General features: G+C 35.1%; 1 protein-coding gene and 1 long non-coding RNA gene across 2 annotated transcripts; both read left to right on the top strand.

Annotated features, from left to right (window-relative positions):
- Positions 1–10,847: 10,847 nt before the first annotated feature.
- Positions 10,848–12,690, top strand: LOC127836312 (uncharacterized). Its single transcript, XR_008028708.1, has 3 exons — positions 10,848–10,992; positions 11,250–11,564; positions 12,310–12,690. It is a non-coding gene; the product is annotated as an uncharacterized LOC127836312 (long non-coding RNA).
- Positions 12,691–12,847: 157 nt separating this feature from the next.
- On the top strand, positions 12,848–16,146 carry LOC127834245 (uncharacterized). The gene is made up of 6 exons (XM_052359935.1): positions 12,848–13,073; positions 13,220–13,513; positions 13,619–13,786; positions 14,409–14,454; positions 14,671–14,726; positions 14,840–16,146. The coding sequence occupies exons 1-6, from the start codon at positions 12,848–12,850 to the stop codon at positions 15,016–15,018; spliced, it is 969 nt and encodes a 322-aa protein (XP_052215895.1). The 3' UTR covers positions 15,019–16,146.
- Positions 16,147–17,642: the final 1,496 nt, after the last annotated feature.

The raw sequence follows: 17,642 nt of genomic DNA, 5'->3' as shown, positions 1-17,642 counted from the left end.
TGTGTGCTTTTGACGGATGATTTCCTTTTATACTTTTCGCTAAGATAGATAATTGAATAAGTTTGTGTGCTGATAATACTATTGTTTTGTTGAAATCTTTGCCACTGTTGACAACTTCCTAAACTGATTAAGCTGATGAATTAAAGGGTAATCACATGTAGGATTCTGTATAATTGAGGCTAAATTGTAAAAATGTGCCTGAAGATTATTAATGTGCATGATTTGTATTCATTCAAAGAACTTAATATTCATGTCTTTACGTAACATATCCTAGTATTGCTTCTATTGGCAACAGAGTCTCCTGTTAATAAGAACAACATGGATCTTTCTGACGATGGTGATGTTGAGATGGTGGTGACAGAAGATGACACTGCAAGTTTAGCTTAGGAATAATCCTCACCAGGGAAGCTCTTAAATGTCTGCTCAGAAGAGGACATAGAAAGCTGCCACCATTGAAGAGAACTGATATTCACTGATGTCTACAGCTACAGTATTGATGATGGGGTTGCAACTCAATACTGTTCTTCATGAAAAGCAGAAGCGGATCAAATTTGGTTGGTAGAGACATCTAATAGTCCTCTACCAAATTTGTTCAAACTATGCCCCTGTGGTCAAATTTTACCCTGTCCCGGGGGTCACAAAATTGAACATATGCTTATATTGGGTCTATTTTGTGAAAACTTTACAAATATTTTCGTCCATAACCATTGGGCTTTGGGCTACCAAAAATGGTATGTAGAGACATCTTATAGTCCTCTACCAAGTTTGTTCAAATTATGCCATTGGAGTCTCTTTTGACCCAGCCCGAGGGTCACAAAATTCAACGTATGCTTATATAAGGCCTATTGTGGAAAAACTTTAAAAAATCTTTCTGTCCATAACCGTATGGCATAGGGCTACCAAATTTGGTATGTAGTGACATGTAATAGTTCTCTTCTAACTTTGTTCAAATTATGCCCTAGGGTCAAATTTGACCCTGCCCCGGGGTTCACAAAATTGAACATATGCTTATATAAGGCCTATTTTGTGAAAACTTTAAAAATCTCTTGTCCATAGCCATCCGGCTTAGGGCTATCAAATTTGGTATGTAGTGACATCTAATAGTCCTCTACCAAATTTGTTCAAATAATGCCCCTGGTGTCAAATTTAACCCTGCCCCGGGGGTCACAAAATTGAACAAATGCTTATATATAAAGGTTTATTTTGTGAAATCTTCAAAAATCTTTTTGTCCATAATCATCCGGCCTAGGGCTATCAAATTTGGTATGTCGTGACATCTAATAGTCCTCTGCCAAATTTTTTCAAATTTTATCCCTGGGGACAAATTTGACCCTGTCCTGGGGGTCACAAATTGAACATATGCTTATATAATGCCTATTTTGTGAAAACTTAAAAAAAAATTTGTCCATAACCATTAGGCCTAGGGCTACACAATTTGCTATGTAGTGACATTGTATAGTCCTCTACTTAGTTTGTTCAAATTATACCCCAGGGGTCAAATTTGACCCGGCCCTGGAGGCCACAAAATCGATTATATGCTTATAAAATGCCTATTTTGTGAAAAGTTTAAAAAATCTTCTTGTCCTTAACCATTAGGCATAGGGCTACCAAATTTGGTATATAGTGACATCTAATAGTTTTCTACCAAGTTTGTTCAAATTATGCCCCTTGGGTCAAATTTGACCCTGCCGGGGGGGGAGGGTCACAAAACTGAACATACGCTTATATGGGGCCTATTTTGTGAAAACTTTAAAAATCTACTTGTCCATAACTATTGGGCCTAGGGCTACCAAATTTGGTATGTAGTGACATCTAATAAACCTCTACCAAATGTGTTCAAATAATGCCTATGGAGTCAACTTTGACCCTGCCCCGGGGGGTCACAAAATTGAATAAACACTTATAAAGCGCCTATTTTGTGAAATCTTTAAAAATCTTCTTGTCGAAAACCATTCGGACAATGTCTACCAAATTTAATATGCAGTAACATCTTATAGTCCTCTACCAAATTTGTTCAAATTATGTCCATTGGGTCAAATTTGACCCTGACCCGCGGGTCACAAAATTCAACATTATATATGCTTATATCTTGCTTACTTTGTGAAAACTTTTAAAATATTTTTGTCCTTAACTCTAGGACCTAGGGCTACCACATATTGTATGTAGTGAGATATAGTAGTCCTATACAAAGGTTGCTCAAATTATGCCCCTGGGGTTAAATTTGACCCAGCCCAGGGGGTCACAAAAGTGTACATGTGCTTAAATAGGGCCTATATTTATGTATTTGCACATGCCAATAATATTTGTTTCAGCCTTTTTTTCAGCAATGGAGCGATACAGGGCCATGATGGCCCTATTGTTATTATTTTAACAAAGACTTTTTATCCCTGGAAATGTTTGTATTAATACGTACAATGATGACAATTTAAAATAGTTCGTATAAACACGAAGTATGAAAAATGTATGAATGCGAAGTATCAACAATGTAGATTTTTAATGGAAAAAAACCCAGACTTTTCCCCTGAAAATATTCGTATTAATACGAACAATGATGACAGTCAATATTTGTATTAATTAATAATTCGTATTGATACGAAGTATCAAAAATGTTGATTGTTAATGCAAAAACAAAAAGACCTTTTCTCTCAAAATCTTTGTATTAATACATACACTGATGAAAAACAATGATGACAATTTATAATAGTTCATATCAATATGAAGTATAAAAAATGGTGATTTTTATTGCAAAAAAACCCCATAAAAAACACCGACTTTTTATCCCTGAAAATGTTCGTTTTAATACGAACAATGATGACATTTAATAATACTTCTCATTAATATGAAGTATCAAAAATGATGATTTTTTATACAAATAACACTGACTTTTTATCCGTGAAAATGTTTGTAATATACCAACAATTATGACAGATGATAACAGTTCGTATTGATACGAAGTATCAAAAATGTTGATTTTTAATTAAAAAAAAATGAATATTTTTCCCTGAAAATGTTCGTATTAATACGATCAATGATGACAGTTAATAATAGTTAGTATTAATACGAAGTATAAAAAGTGTTGATTTTTCATGCAAAAAAACTGACTTTTTATCCCTGAAAATGTTTGTTTTTAATGCATACACTGATGAAAATTTATAATAGTTTGTATTAATACGAAGTATCAAAAATGTTGATGTTTAATGCAAAAAATGACTTTTTATCCCTAAAAATGTTTGTATTAATACGAACAATGATGACAGTTAATAATATTTCGTATTAATACAAAATATCAAAAATGCACATTTTTAATGAAAAGAAACTGACTTTTTATTTCTGAAAATGTTTGTATTAATGCATACACTGATGACAATTTATAATAGTGCGTATTAATGCGAAATATCAAAAATGTAGATTTAAAATGTAAAAAAACAGACTTTTCCCTGAAAATGTTCGTATTAATACGAACAATGATGACATTTAATAATAGTTTGCATTAATACGAAGTATCAAAAATGTAGATTTTTAATGTAAAAAAACTGACTTTTAATTCCTTGAAAATGTTTATATTAATGCATACACTGATGACAATTTATAATAGTTCGTATTAATATGATGTATCAAAAATGGTGATTTTTAATGCGAAAAACTTACTTTTTATCTCTAAAAAATGTTCGTATAAATACGAACAATGATGACATTTATAATAGTGCGTATTTATACGAAGTATCACAAATGTTGATTTTTAATGCGAAAAAACTGTCTTTCTCTCTCTCTAAAAATGTTAATAATTTTACAAATATTTTTTACTTTAGGATGTTAAATGTGACTTTTTTGCATCAAAATTGTTAAATTTTGATAATTTGTGTTCCTGCATTTTTGTTCAAGGTTAAATTTATATGCAAAAAAGTGAAAAAACACCTGTTTTTCTTCATTTTGCAACGAAATAAGGGAATATTAACAGATATTCCCTCATAGAATTCCGATGCGTTTTGAGTGGATTTGATACAAAGCTATGATATATACGATCTGGCACGAGTTGTCTTTTTTATCACATGGTTTTACATGAGCAAATTAAATAAATATTTACCCACACATAATGGTAAATCACGAATGTTGTTTACATTTCGTGACGTCATTTGACTTTGCAACGTCATTTCAGCAAAATAACAAAATGTGATTGGTCAATCGAACGATAATAATCCAATGAAAACGCTTAAAAAGTATATTACACACGTGTAAAATAAAAATATATGTAATGGTTATGTTACATGGGAAACAGGGTATGGCATGTGATAAATGAATATATGTCATTTATAAATGCGCATCATTATGAAAAAATGTGTTTAAGGTAATACTTTTATCCTAATATTGCAAATCTAAACACGTCTTCAAATGCGTAATGAAATACAGGACCTTATGATTTAATTGGCATATTTACAGCAAATGCAGTATCATGTTTTCAAATAATTTTTTAGTGTCATTTATCTTTAGTAATTGATTAAATCATATATCTCGTTTTATATTAATGATAAAACAATTTTACTTTCATAACAGTTAAACTTCGTTCACCCTGACACTTTGTGTGAGTGGGAAATATATTGTTGGTATTGTTCATTTATTCAGTAGAGAGAAGAAAGTAATGGTTCATGCGTTTCTTGTTTTTGCATTTATATGCGGTGTAAATACATTGATCTGCTTTTTAATGTGTGTATTCGGCGGGGGATACGATATGGAGAAGGAGAAAAAAAGCACTAATTGATGATTTTCAATGAAGAAGCGTTTAATTAATGTTAAGGTCAGTTTCCAGTTCGTGTCAGATGGGACCCTAACATAACACGATCCGGTTCCACTGCTGGAGAAGTGTGGCGCAACGTTTACGGATGCCATAAAGATTCCTCAATTTAGCCGTTCCGTGGAGGCTAAACATCGTTGCATATTAGATAAATTGAAGCGACTGAATAATATTTTTATTATTTATGTATAAGAACCCCCGTAAAATACAAACACATGCCTAATTTGTCCATGTATAATAACTATTTATTAGATACATTTTGTTAGAATAACATGGAAAATAATGATGATTTGTAAGATGATGATGATAGAAATGGCGGTTGTGGAAATGGTGTTGATGCTGGTGATTGTGGTTATTGTGGTGGTGGTGGTGGTGTTGAGGATGATGGTTGTGATGATGGTGATGGGGATGATGGCGGTGATGATGGTGCTGATGGTGTTTGTGATGATGGTGGTTATGGTTGTGGTTATAGTTGTGACGATGGTGGTGATGGTTGTGATGGTGGCGGTGATAGTGGTTACGCTGGTGGTAATGGTGGTGATGGGGATTGTGGTGGTGTTGATGGTGGTGGTGGAGATGTTGGTGATGATGGTGGTGATGGTGAACGTGATGGTTGTGGTGTGGTAGTGGTGATGCTTATGATGGTGTTGGTGATGACGGTGGTGGTCTTGATGGTGGTAGTGATTGTGATGGAGGTGGTGATGCTAGTGTTGAAGGTGATGGCGGTTGTGATGATGGTAATGGTGGTGGTATTGGTGGTGATGATGAGGGAGATGGTGATGGTGGTGGTTATGGTGGTGGTGATGATAATAGTTTTGGTGATGGTAATGGTGGTGGTAGTGATGGTTATTTAAAGCGATTGTGGTCGTGATAATGATGGTAATGGTGGTGATGGTGTTGAAGGGGGCGATGGTGGTGGTGATGGTGATGGACGTGGTGAGGGGTAATAGTGGTGGTGATGGTGATAATGGTGGTGTTTGTGTAGGTGCTTGTAATAGTGGTGGTGGTGGAAATGGGAATGGTAGTGATGGTGGAGTTTATTTGCCATGTTGTTGATGATTGTTGGGGTGGCTCTGGTGGTGGTTTTGAGGGTGGCGGGGATGGTGATGGTGATGGAATTGGTGATGATGATGGTGGTGTGGATGGTGATATAGGTGGTGAAGGTGGTGATTATGATGTTGTTGGTTGAAATGGTGGTGATGATGGGGATGGAAATTTTTAGGGTGATGTTGGTTGTGATGGTGATTGGAATGGTGGTGGTGAATGTGGTGGTGTGGCGATGACGACAATGATGGTGATGGTTAGTATGGCTGTTATGGTGGTGTTGGTGGTAATTGTGATGGTAATGTTGGTGTTGACGTTGATGGTGATGGAAATGGTTGTTGTGGTGGCGTTGGTGGTGGAGATGGGGATGAAAGTGATTGTGGTGGTGATGGAGCTTGTTGTAATTGTAATGGTGGTGTTGAAGGTGGTGGTGGTGGGGATACGGTGGTGATGGTCATTGAAGTGGTTGTATTGGTGATGTTGATGGTGGTGAGATTAATGGTGGTGATAGTGATTGAAGTTGGGTTTGTTTTGACGGTGGTGATTATTGTAATGGCGCTGTTGGAGGTGCTGGTAGTGGTGGTGCTTGCGGTGGTGGTGCTTGTGGTTCAAGTGGTAGTAGTGGTTGCGTTGCCTATGATGATGGTGGTGCTGTTAATGGTGGTGGTGAGTGAGATTATGGTGGTAATTGTGGTGGTGATAGTAGTGGTGATGGTGGTTGTAAAAGTGAGTTTTTTGTTATGGTGGTGGTGATAGTAGTGTTGACGTAGATGGTGATAATGGTGGTGATGATTGTGGTCGTTTTGATGGTAGAGGTGTTGGTGATAGTGGTTGGTGGTGGGTTAGTGACAGTGTCGGTAATTATGATGGTGGAGGTGATGGTGATGTTATTTGTGATATTGATGGTGGTGAGGGTGATGATTTGTTGACGGTGGTGATGATTGTGATGCTGATGATGGTTGTGTTAGTCATAGTGTTGTTGATAATGGTCATTGTGGTGGTGATGGTGATAGTAATAGTAGTGGTAATGGTTATTGTGATGGTGATGGTGGCGCTGATTGTGATCGTTTTTATGGTAGTTTTGGTGGTGATAGTTGTTGTGGTGGTGATGATTGTTGTAGAGGTGGTGATGTAAATGGTGGTGTTGGCGGTGATTGTGGTGGTGGTGATGGTGATAGACGTGGTTGTGGTTGTGACGGTGGTGTTGGTGGGGATGACGGTGGTGATGGTTGTGTTGGTGAAGGTGGTTGTGGGGGTGATGGTGGTGGTGATGTAGGTTGTTGTGATGATGATGGTGGTGATGGTGTTGAAGGTTATGGTGGTGTTTGTTGATGGTGGTGGTTATGGTGATGGAAATGGTGGTGATCGTGGTGGTGAATGTAGTGGTGGTGGTGGTGGGAATGGTGGTGACGGTTGTGATGTTGTTGTTGGTGGTGATGGTGGTACTTGTGATGGTGGTGGAAATGTTGGTAGTGATTATGTTGATGCCCAATCGGTTCCGAGAATGCTTATAACGGCGGGGTTATTTGGCGACTATTATTTTTGATTGACGTCCGTTAATAAAGTAAGCGTTTGCAGCAGATTGTTAAACAATTAATTACAGTTTTACCATTTACGTAATATAAAACGGTATTTAATACAGTACGTTAAAGACAATTTCGTGCATCATCCTCACACCTTTTAACTGTAGTTACTTATGAACAGTTAATAGCAAATGGTGAGCAATTGAATCCTTATGGCGGGTAAGTTGTGAAAAAAACCTTTTAAGAATCTACGCAGTAGCATTTTAATTTCAGTACTTGTATATTTCGATTTTCTTTAGCCATGTGTCAATATTTGCTGATTAAAGTCCCTTCGTACGCATCTAGAAAATATCGTTTTGTTATAAGAGTGCGACATAGTTTCTATCGCCTGTCAAGTTCCACGCACGAAAAGCGTGCGTGTTGCATTTTCCTCCTTGATGTGTTTTCAAAATCTCACCACTGTAGACAATTTAAGGTTAATTACATGGATGTTTGCAGTTTTCGTGGCCGGTCGATTGGCCTACGTAAAAAAGTCGAACTAAAAGTCCTGTGGCTGTAAGTAATATGAAATACGTTCAAAGAGCGAACAACTGAAGTGCATTCAGTGCTTTGATTATTACTTGAAATGTTAATCGTACCCATGGCTGTTTCCAGGGTGAGCTTTTGTACATATTCTATGTCGTTATAGAAAAGCTGGTCCGTTTAAGTGCACCGAAAACATATTCTGCGCATTTGACCATGTAATGTATTAGGGGTGGCTAAAAATAACCGAAAGACGATCATAAAGGTTTAGATTATAAACAGCTGAAGTGAAACTGTAAGTTTGGTGTAGGCCGTGAAGTGACATTGTGCGTTCACTGAGCATTCGGCTGATGCCGTAACTATGCGACAATACGTAAATGTAATGACGTAGCAACTGAACTCTGTTTGATAATGTGTTCGGTTTAAGCGCAAGGTAACTGGTAATACGAAATAAACCGGCCTTACGAATGACAATTTCCTCATCGTCCTGGAGATGAGTGATTCGCAGAATGTTTGGCTTGGTTACCGTTTTCCCGCTAATAATCACGTAATAACGCTTAATAAATATGTCAAACGTAAGAAACAAAGCGTTATAACACGAAATAAAGGCATAATAAAGAAAAAAGGCGTGAACACTCTAAAAGGCGTAAAACGCCAAACGCGAAAAGGCGTACAAAAGCCTTAAAGCGTAATAACGCAAAACCTAAAGGCATACAAACGCTAAAAAAGCATAATAGAGAAAAAAAAAGCGTACGAACGTTAAACAAGGCGTGCAAACGCCAATTTCAAAGGTTAACACACGCTAAAAAAAGTCTCCTTTTGTAATATATAAAGTGATGACCTCTTTGAAGATATTAATTCAGACCATTGTGGATACAGTTGAGTTTATTGGATTTGTAAAGACAATATCAGTCTTTCTGGAAATCGTCTCTGAAAGGCAGAACCGGCTTCCGACATTTTTTCGGAATCATTTTAGTGCCACCCCTTTTGAATGGGTTGGTTTTTATACGCGTTACTCAAAATTACGACGATGTTGTTGTTGTAACCATCAACAATGGAATGCTATATTACATCAAATGTAGTCAAATGAGCACATGTACAATTTTGAATTTCAAATTGTTTTACTCATAACTAAGATATTCAAGTTGGAAAAGTATAGCGCTTGAAAAGTCTCCAAATGTACGTTTACGACAACTAAGTAGTAATTCGAAAAGGATTAAATCGCCTGTAATGTTATGCGAGACTTATTATTGTGACGTGCCCTAAAACCACTTTATTTTAAATGATGTATCTTCCTTTTTTTGCACACTGTTTATTAAATCAAATGTTTATAATAATACCTTAGCAATTAAATGATATGACATAGCAAAGATATGTTCCTGGATGACTAATTTATAAATATTGTTTGTGTTTCTTTGATCGGGTGTATATGTCTAACATCGCGTTTGACGTAGATGACTTGCGATAATTTATGCAGAAGGAAAATTTAATACTAATTGAATTAGAAAAATGTTTGCACTAAACAAAAGGTAATTAATATGAGTACTAGACACGTATAATCGAGCAAGCAGTTCGTGTAAAATACGCGACAACAGTCCCTTATACTATTTTTTGTTTGCAAAACGGGTCCATAAATTAAATGTTAAATGCATCAAAATTCTAAAGAGCATAAATTTACATGCTTAAAACGTGTTTGTAAAAAATCATCCCTCAAGCAAATAAACTTTCCGATAAACATGTTACACAGTTTCACAGTCATGTTTTGCTTAATATGGGCCATAACTGTGTACACGTAAAAATGAACGAAAATTTCCAGACGCGCAAGTCTACATGCCGGTTAATATGTTAATAAAGTTTAATCGCCCAATCAGAATTTCGTATCGAATTACGAGCGACACAATTTCAAACTGTACTGTAAACTTTAAATGGGTAAACTCTAGTTATGTTAAACAAAACATATCTTTGAAACAATATTTTTCGTATATTTTGATTTCCAAAATTATAGTTAAAAGTGTGCGTTTGTATATAATAACATTTAAGACAAAGGTAAAATTGTTGTTGTTGTTTTTCAGTTGTAAGTTGCTTATCCACCACATACCACAAACTTTTATATATCATTTTGTCATGTAAATGAAAACATATAGCCCAATACTTTCGATTAAAAAATGAATTCAGGCTCCCCACGATTTTGACTGAAATTAACTTGGAATGGCCAATTTTCAATTTTGCTGGGGATTTACTTGCAACATATGCCACATTTTGTATTCAGACAAATTTCTTGAAAATTTATAAAATCGTTGAATTCATGCGACAATTGAAATGGCAAAAGTACTAGGAACTTGAACGAAGCACGATTACATGGAGAGAAAAAAACCCAACTCTTGTCGATACAAGAGACATATTTTTCAAAGCAACTACACGATTACCAAATCGCCTTTATAGTGTGTATATGCGGTTTAGGCAACCTGTTTTGTAATTTGTTTTTAAATTATTAGATGCCTAGAAATATTTCGCGCTAAAGTTATGGCGTATTTCCACTATCTGATACAAACTACTGGATAGGCAATGCGCATTCAACCATGAGAACGGCTGGAAAAGCGGACTTCGTTTATTTGATGTGAATCGTAAATAGCCTTTACATGCTAAGCAACATTGTACAAAACCCCCATTCTATTATTACAAACACACACAATACGCTTAATTAAATACGCCATACGAAATATTCATGTCTTTGAAAGAAATGTTATTTGGTCTTACTTTTGTGTATATTTAATGATTTCAAATAAACGATTAGTGTTCAATAGGTTTCCCACGGTTTATATTATTAAAAAAAAAAAGATAAATCGAAAAATATTGCAAACACGATGATAACAGACTACGAGTCTGTTTTAAAATGGGGAAGATTAATAAGAGGAAGATATTTTACACACGGTTATGCAAGCTGAAATTATACAATGCCAAAACAGACACACAACTAGGATGTATATTACCCTACCCGTGGCCGAATACATGAGTTCATACCGTCATTACTTTGTTCGCATGAGCTTTGGAAGGAAGTTAAAATGGTGTTGCGCATTATTCTTGTGGTGTTATTTGTAATGTTCAGAGCTGATGGTAAGTTTTGATTATCGACAAATATTTTAAAGCTTCCAAGGTTCGAATTAAATGTTTGAGGATTATATAGTCTTAGCAGTTGTTTATGTGGTATCATTGTATTATATTTTAATGAATGTAACGCGCGAAATGCATTATCTTCCTGTACGTTATGGATACATTGAAATAATCACCATTTCCATATTCGTTAATCAGAATATTTATGTATTTAATTAATTTCCTAGAATACGATGTATACGTTTCAAGTTATGATTTAGCTTCCTGTGTTAATCAATATGCTGAGATCGGGGATCATAATGTGCAGCTGGTGTTCAGTTTCACTTGGAATACGACAGAGTATATACAAGTAGTGTGTTACAAAGGACAAATTCGTCTCGGAGAATGCATAAGGGTAGTTACTGCCACATGTGCAGTCTCTGCAACAACTGTTAGGGTCTACACAATTTCTTCAAGTGACGCCCTCACGTCTATATACATCACAATTGATTTTTTTAATGACACAACTGCAGGAGAATATTACTGTTCGACACATGACCGCATTCAACATCAGGCGATATGCATTTACAGCAAAGGTATGATAAATAGATTTTTAAATAAGACTTTGCAATGTGCGTATTGATGTTATTGCTTAAAGATTAATGCTGTTATTATGCTTATTCCTCTTCGACAATGCTCACAAATAGACCGGGCATCATTAGATTTTAATGCTCCATCGATAAAAAAATAAAAGGAGCTATAAGACGGCGTCTGTTTGTCGAATATTCGGGATGATTCTTCCGATCGACTTTCAAACACTCGATTTATCGTCCAACAATTTACAGTTGCGATCGTGTACGATCCGACCGTCCGATTGTTATATCCGTTGTAAAGGTGCGGACTGGTCATGTGTCCGTTGTCGGCATGCGCTCAACTTGTTTATTAACGATGTAAGTCAGCATAGACGTTCCGGCGCTCGCTTGAGATATTGACTACTCGTAACAAAATCGCGCAGCGCATTTCAGATTCGATGGATTATCGACAGGTTATACACCTACGAATGCAGAAAAAATATTTTAGATGAATCAAATTTATTGTAACTTATTTAAATGGTTAATTAACCGCATGAGCAGAACAGCTATTTGAAACATCTATGTATTGTACTGTTTGTATTAACCCTAACAAAAAATAATGGCAACACGTATAAGTTATATTTCAATTATTGTTGTAAAACTGCAGATTTTTCTCCTGTCACAAACTAGAATATAAATTATTCGTAACAATGTTTGAGTTATATTCACGGGTATAATACTTTTGTCATCTATGGTCATTTTCTTACAGTAAATCTTACTTCATTAACTCTGCTTCCGAATACCAACATATCATACCCAGTACACAATGGCCAATCAACGTTCACGTGCATCACATCACCAAGTAGACCTGTCTCAAGGATTCATTGGTTTGTAGAAGGTCGGAACATTACTGACATGGCCAGCTATGCTTACAGCTCTGATATTGCAACAAGCAATCTTAGATATACGTCTCAATCATACAACAATATGAATTTAATCTGTACAGCAAACTACGTGTTTAAATCAACGAACATAACATTGCAAAGAGGAACGAGGATGATCGTGCAATGTAAGTTTTACCAATCCTATTTTCATATAAACCCATAATCAACTGATTATTATGTCTTTGCATCACACTGTATCCATTTTAATAATAAAGTTTAATATTTCACCCCAAAATCCACAATACGCGTATAAGCTTGCTACACATGAAATAGCTTGTCCCTGTGTGTCACTGTGAGACAGTGGCGTCTCTTGAACATGTATAAATACAGAACAAATGTTGACTCGCATTGTATTACTTGCGTATGTTAAAATCGAACTGTCTTTCCCTTTTTATTGTTCCGCCTCCAACTTACCATTGGTTCTATCCAGGAGGTCTTTCTTTTGGAGACACTGTTATACTTAAGTTCAACAGAACGTTCAGAGATGAGAACATTTCTTGTGAGGCCACAAACTCATATTATTCACTGAATGGAACAATAACTTCATTTTCCACAACGTCGGTCACTTCGATCAAAATTAAAGTTACAAGTACGTAGTATACAATAAATAATGTGGCGTATTAGTATGTCGTTAATGTGGAGTACACCGCGTATAATTAGTTTACAACTCAGTGTGTCCTATTTGTAATCATTACACTGTTTATGTTTCTTACATCCATTGTGTTTTATGCATAGCAAGACCAGATATTCCAAAATACTTCTGTATCCTATCGGTCACGGAGTCAGCGACGAATCTTCGATGGGAACCGGGTTTTGATGGAGGTGACGAACAGCATTTTGTTATTAGGTTTCGGAAGATACATGCTACAGAATGGACGAATATTCGTGCACAACTCATAAATACATACCTATTAGAAGGCTTGGTACCAGGAACGGGTTATGAGCTTAAGTTGCTGGCAAATAATGTTGTTGGTTCATCGGCAGAGACAGATACACTTACGTCTAGTACACTTAATTCGAACATAACAAGTATGTGCCCTTAAAGCATAGTCTAACATTCATATATTATCTTTACAACACCAAACATTTCCGATGGATAAGACCGACTTCGACGATCATCTTTATCATTTCTAGGATTAGATACACATGAAGATGCTACCCAAGCAGCACAGCATTTCAATTCTTGCACGACACCATTAATAGGTGGTGTGGCACTGGCTTGTGTCATTGGTGGAGGAATTATCGCGCTAATTTTGGAGAGACTGATTTGGAAACTTCGTAAGAAACCGTTGAATACTGGAAGTATGTATATAATAATTAGTTAATTGCACTCAAAATGTTATGAATTTTGTCATCAAACTAAGAACGTGTAGTTTGGATCGTACGTATGATAGTAACCGTACTTTAGAAAGCGCATAGCATTCAACCTTGTGTAAATAACAATATTTTTACAACGACAAACTAAGTTGACGTTTAATATTCACTTCCCTTTGGAAAGCATCGCGTTAATTAAACTATGATACATATTTAAAATATTGGCATAAGTAAGTATTGGTAAAAAGTGATTGCTTTTAAAATAACGTGGTTTGGCATACGCATTGTCGCCGCATCACTTTTGCAAATACATACTTTATTATCATTTAGTTTATTGTCATGGCGAAGTATATTTGTGTGTGTGTGCGTGTGTGTGTGTGTTATTTGTTTTCGATTTGCATGGTAAATGCACGCTTGGTCACTTTTTTTTATATAACACATTTAGTTCTCTCAAAATATTTATTCAACAAATAAGTATTTATTTTAACCACTGGTTTGTCCAATGAATGGTGTTATTGTTCATATAAGTTTTAGCAACACAGTATGGAAATTCAATTGAATGGCAATACACATCTATGACCACAATATATTGGTCTATATGTGATTTCAGAGCGATGCACTTCAACTGGACCCTACGATAACTTACAAATACCAAGGTAGGTTAAACAATCTCAGTAAATACCATTGACACGTGACTACAAAAGTATTATATTTTAAGGTAAATCTTAAACCTTTTTGTCTAATAAATTAACACTTTTATGCATGAATATCAAATACAATTAAACTCTCGATATAATATAATCGGTTAATTGAAGTGATTAATTGATAAATGTCATGGCGTTTAATGATTCTCAATGATTTATATATTTAAGTCTGGGCCTAACAACAATCACGCATTCGGATAGGAGCTATGAACGTTGCGTTGTTGGTAATAACAGTTGTCAAATACGTATTGTTTAATGTCGATTTGCATCGGTTTATCATAATTCATGTGCAATAAGTTTTCATAAAATCCACATTAAACAATAAATAAACTTTCAGATTCTGCACAACAATTTCAGTACCAAAGTCTCTCTGATGAAAGAAACTTCCAACAATACCTCGAAACTCCGGTATCAACCACAGCTGTACAAAAACAACCCAAACCGAACATCTGTACATCAGAAACTGTACAAGCGACAGCCGACAGAAGCGACATAACGTATACAAATATGATATAGTATGAAAATTAAATACAAATGCAACAGTTCGTGTACATGTATATCAACCACTTAAATCATATGTTCTGTGTGAATTATATTGAAAAAAAAAATCTGCAAAAAACTGCATTTGTATATAAAGTAAGTCATCAGCGTTACACAATATCTGATAAGTAAAGGAACTTTAAAAAAAATCATTATCGGGTCTATAAATGTATGAAGAAATATACATTTGTTATTTCTAGAACTGATTCAGATATTTCATTAAACATTTTGATATAACTTAACACGGTCAAAATTATAATGTAAGGAAATATATGAATGTGTCTTCAAATTTGGATACATTATATGTATTAATGGCCGTTATTTTCATAACTGTGGTGTATAAATGATTTCGAAAGGCGCACTTTTAGTCTCGTGACCCATACTTACATCCGCTTCCGATCACATTCTACCTGGTCCTATTTTGTAATGCCTCAAATAAATATGACTGTTGTGTTTCACCTTTGAAGAGGTGGGATATAGTGCTTTGTATATATGTCCTTGAGTCGAACAGTCGTCGGTCCATCGGTTGGTTTGACAATGTTGTGTCCGCACGATATCTAACGAACACTTTAAATTTATAATAATTAAGGAGTTATACTGCTAACTTTCGAGGAAAGACAGAAGTCTAATGATTTTGACGTTAACAGATCAAAAGGCCGATGCTGTGTACATGTATATACAAAATTGACTGTTATGTCTAGTTTTACGAAAGCATGAAACAAAACATGGGATTACTCTTATATGTCGGAAACAGATAATCAGTGCCGAAAAGCACTACGAATGCGCCCATTCATTCGCACTTACTATTGTCGTTAAATGCACCAAGTATTTGTGTTTTTGTAAAGCCAGTGCCGAACTAAGGTACGCCCCGAATGTCTGTTAACCGATGAAAAGCTTGTATTTCATTTAAATAATGTAGGTTATAACAATGTGATGTAATATTTTCGTGGCATTTAGTACCTTACTGATAATATTACGAATGTTATTAAAGATGTTGGAGTATTATAGTATGTTGTGGGTTTATGCTGTTAACCTGTTTGTTTATAATTATATGTTATGCGGTTGTATGTATCATATGCATTATGATCATAAAATGTTGACGAATGTGTGTTTATGTTGATATGATATGCGTTTATAACGATATGTTGTTCCAAAAACTGACAGCGTAAGCGCAGCCCACATATAATTGAAACTCCTTACCGTATATAAAATAGAATATAAATAATAACATCAAGTGTATGATATCATGATGAATGTACCACTTTCAGCAAAACGTATATTTCCTTGTGTGTATCTGTCGAACCAGAAGGTTGTTTAAAGAAAATACAATAGACAAGTAAACGCTTCATTGTGTTTCCAACAGAAGGGAACTAATGCAAACATATCGTACTAAACTACATGTAATTGAAATGGAAATCCCTTTTACATATATACATACAGTTTGAATAATGAATGAGTGACTGTGTATGCTACTGTCATTTACGAACATGTAATTATAACTGCTTGTTAAATGATGATATCGTGCATGATAATTTTTATTTTTAATTATTTTTTATAACCCAATCCCAAAACATTAATCTCCAGTGTTACGGTTCCATACTATCCCTAGATTCAATATTATGATATTCATTACAAAATCAAATTCAGATGACCTTTCAATAACCTGTAAAATCGTCGTCTTTAAACGTCTTTGGAATGCTTTTATTGAATCGTTGGGGATGAAAGTTCATCGCCTTCATGTGGCTATATATATGATTCGTTGAAACAATGACACTTGCAATTTAAAGGTCAACTGAACATGACTGCGATGTGTTCAGATCCTTCTTCCGACAAATAATTGAGATAACGTTATGATTGAATTTTTGCGAGAATGTTTATTGTTTTACAGTTACATTATGTATTAATGTGTTTTAAGTTCTGCATGAGTATGGGCATAACTAGAAATTTATGTAATACGTTAGGAACTAAAATTTGATTAAGGAAGTTTGCACAAACACTTCATGATGTGTTAATCAATATATTGCAACATCAATGTAAGGCGTGATGTATTTTTAGATGTATTTTGGCAGCTTTCAATAATATTGCAATCATATGATGGCGATAAATTAAATATAAAATATCTTAAATTGTTCCTGGGTTAACTGGTTTGAATCAAACATCATAGTGTACTAAACTCCAAACTGAAAAAATCCAAAGATGTGCATGTGACACGACAAGAAATAACTGAGAAAGAGCTCAAATAAACCCGTGGCTTTAAATGGATCTTTTCACAGACTTTGCCATGTATTGAAGTTTGTAATTAACTGCTTTATATTGATAAATTTAAACATCATAACTAAATAGCCCAGGTATCATTAATTAAACCTTAATTGAGCTCGAGCCGCTGACCTTTCGGCCATTCGTGCTTGTGCAGTGCGAGGTGTATTTCATACTTAATATAATCACTCCTTATAGTGTCACATAATATAAGGATAACAACAGAACTGTCCAAATTAATCAATCTTTTTGCGTTTGTAACGCTTTATAATTTCCAGGTTTTTAAAGCGTAAGAAGATTCATGTAATGGATATTTTAAAGTAAGATGAATGTTAAGTATTACT

Source organism: Dreissena polymorpha, chromosome 6, assembly GCF_020536995.1.
Source record: "Dreissena polymorpha isolate Duluth1 chromosome 6, UMN_Dpol_1.0, whole genome shotgun sequence".
In the NCBI taxonomy this organism is placed as follows: Eukaryota; Metazoa; Mollusca; class Bivalvia; order Myida; family Dreissenidae; genus Dreissena; species Dreissena polymorpha.
This window is presented reverse-complemented; position numbering and strand designations above follow the sequence as displayed.

Bases quoted from the DNA above. Each gene is read 5' to 3' on its own strand.
- LOC127834245 (XM_052359935.1), top strand. From the start codon at position 12,848: ATGTTAAAATCGAACTGTCTTTCCCTTTTTATTGTTCCGCCTCCAACT. The intron at 13,074-13,219 runs GTACGTAGTATA...TTTTATGCATAG, and splicing joins GATCAAAATTAAAGTTACAA to CAAGACCAGATATTCCAAAA. The intron at 13,787-14,408 runs GTATGTATATAA...ATGTGATTTCAG, and splicing joins GAAACCGTTGAATACTGGAA to AGCGATGCACTTCAACTGGA.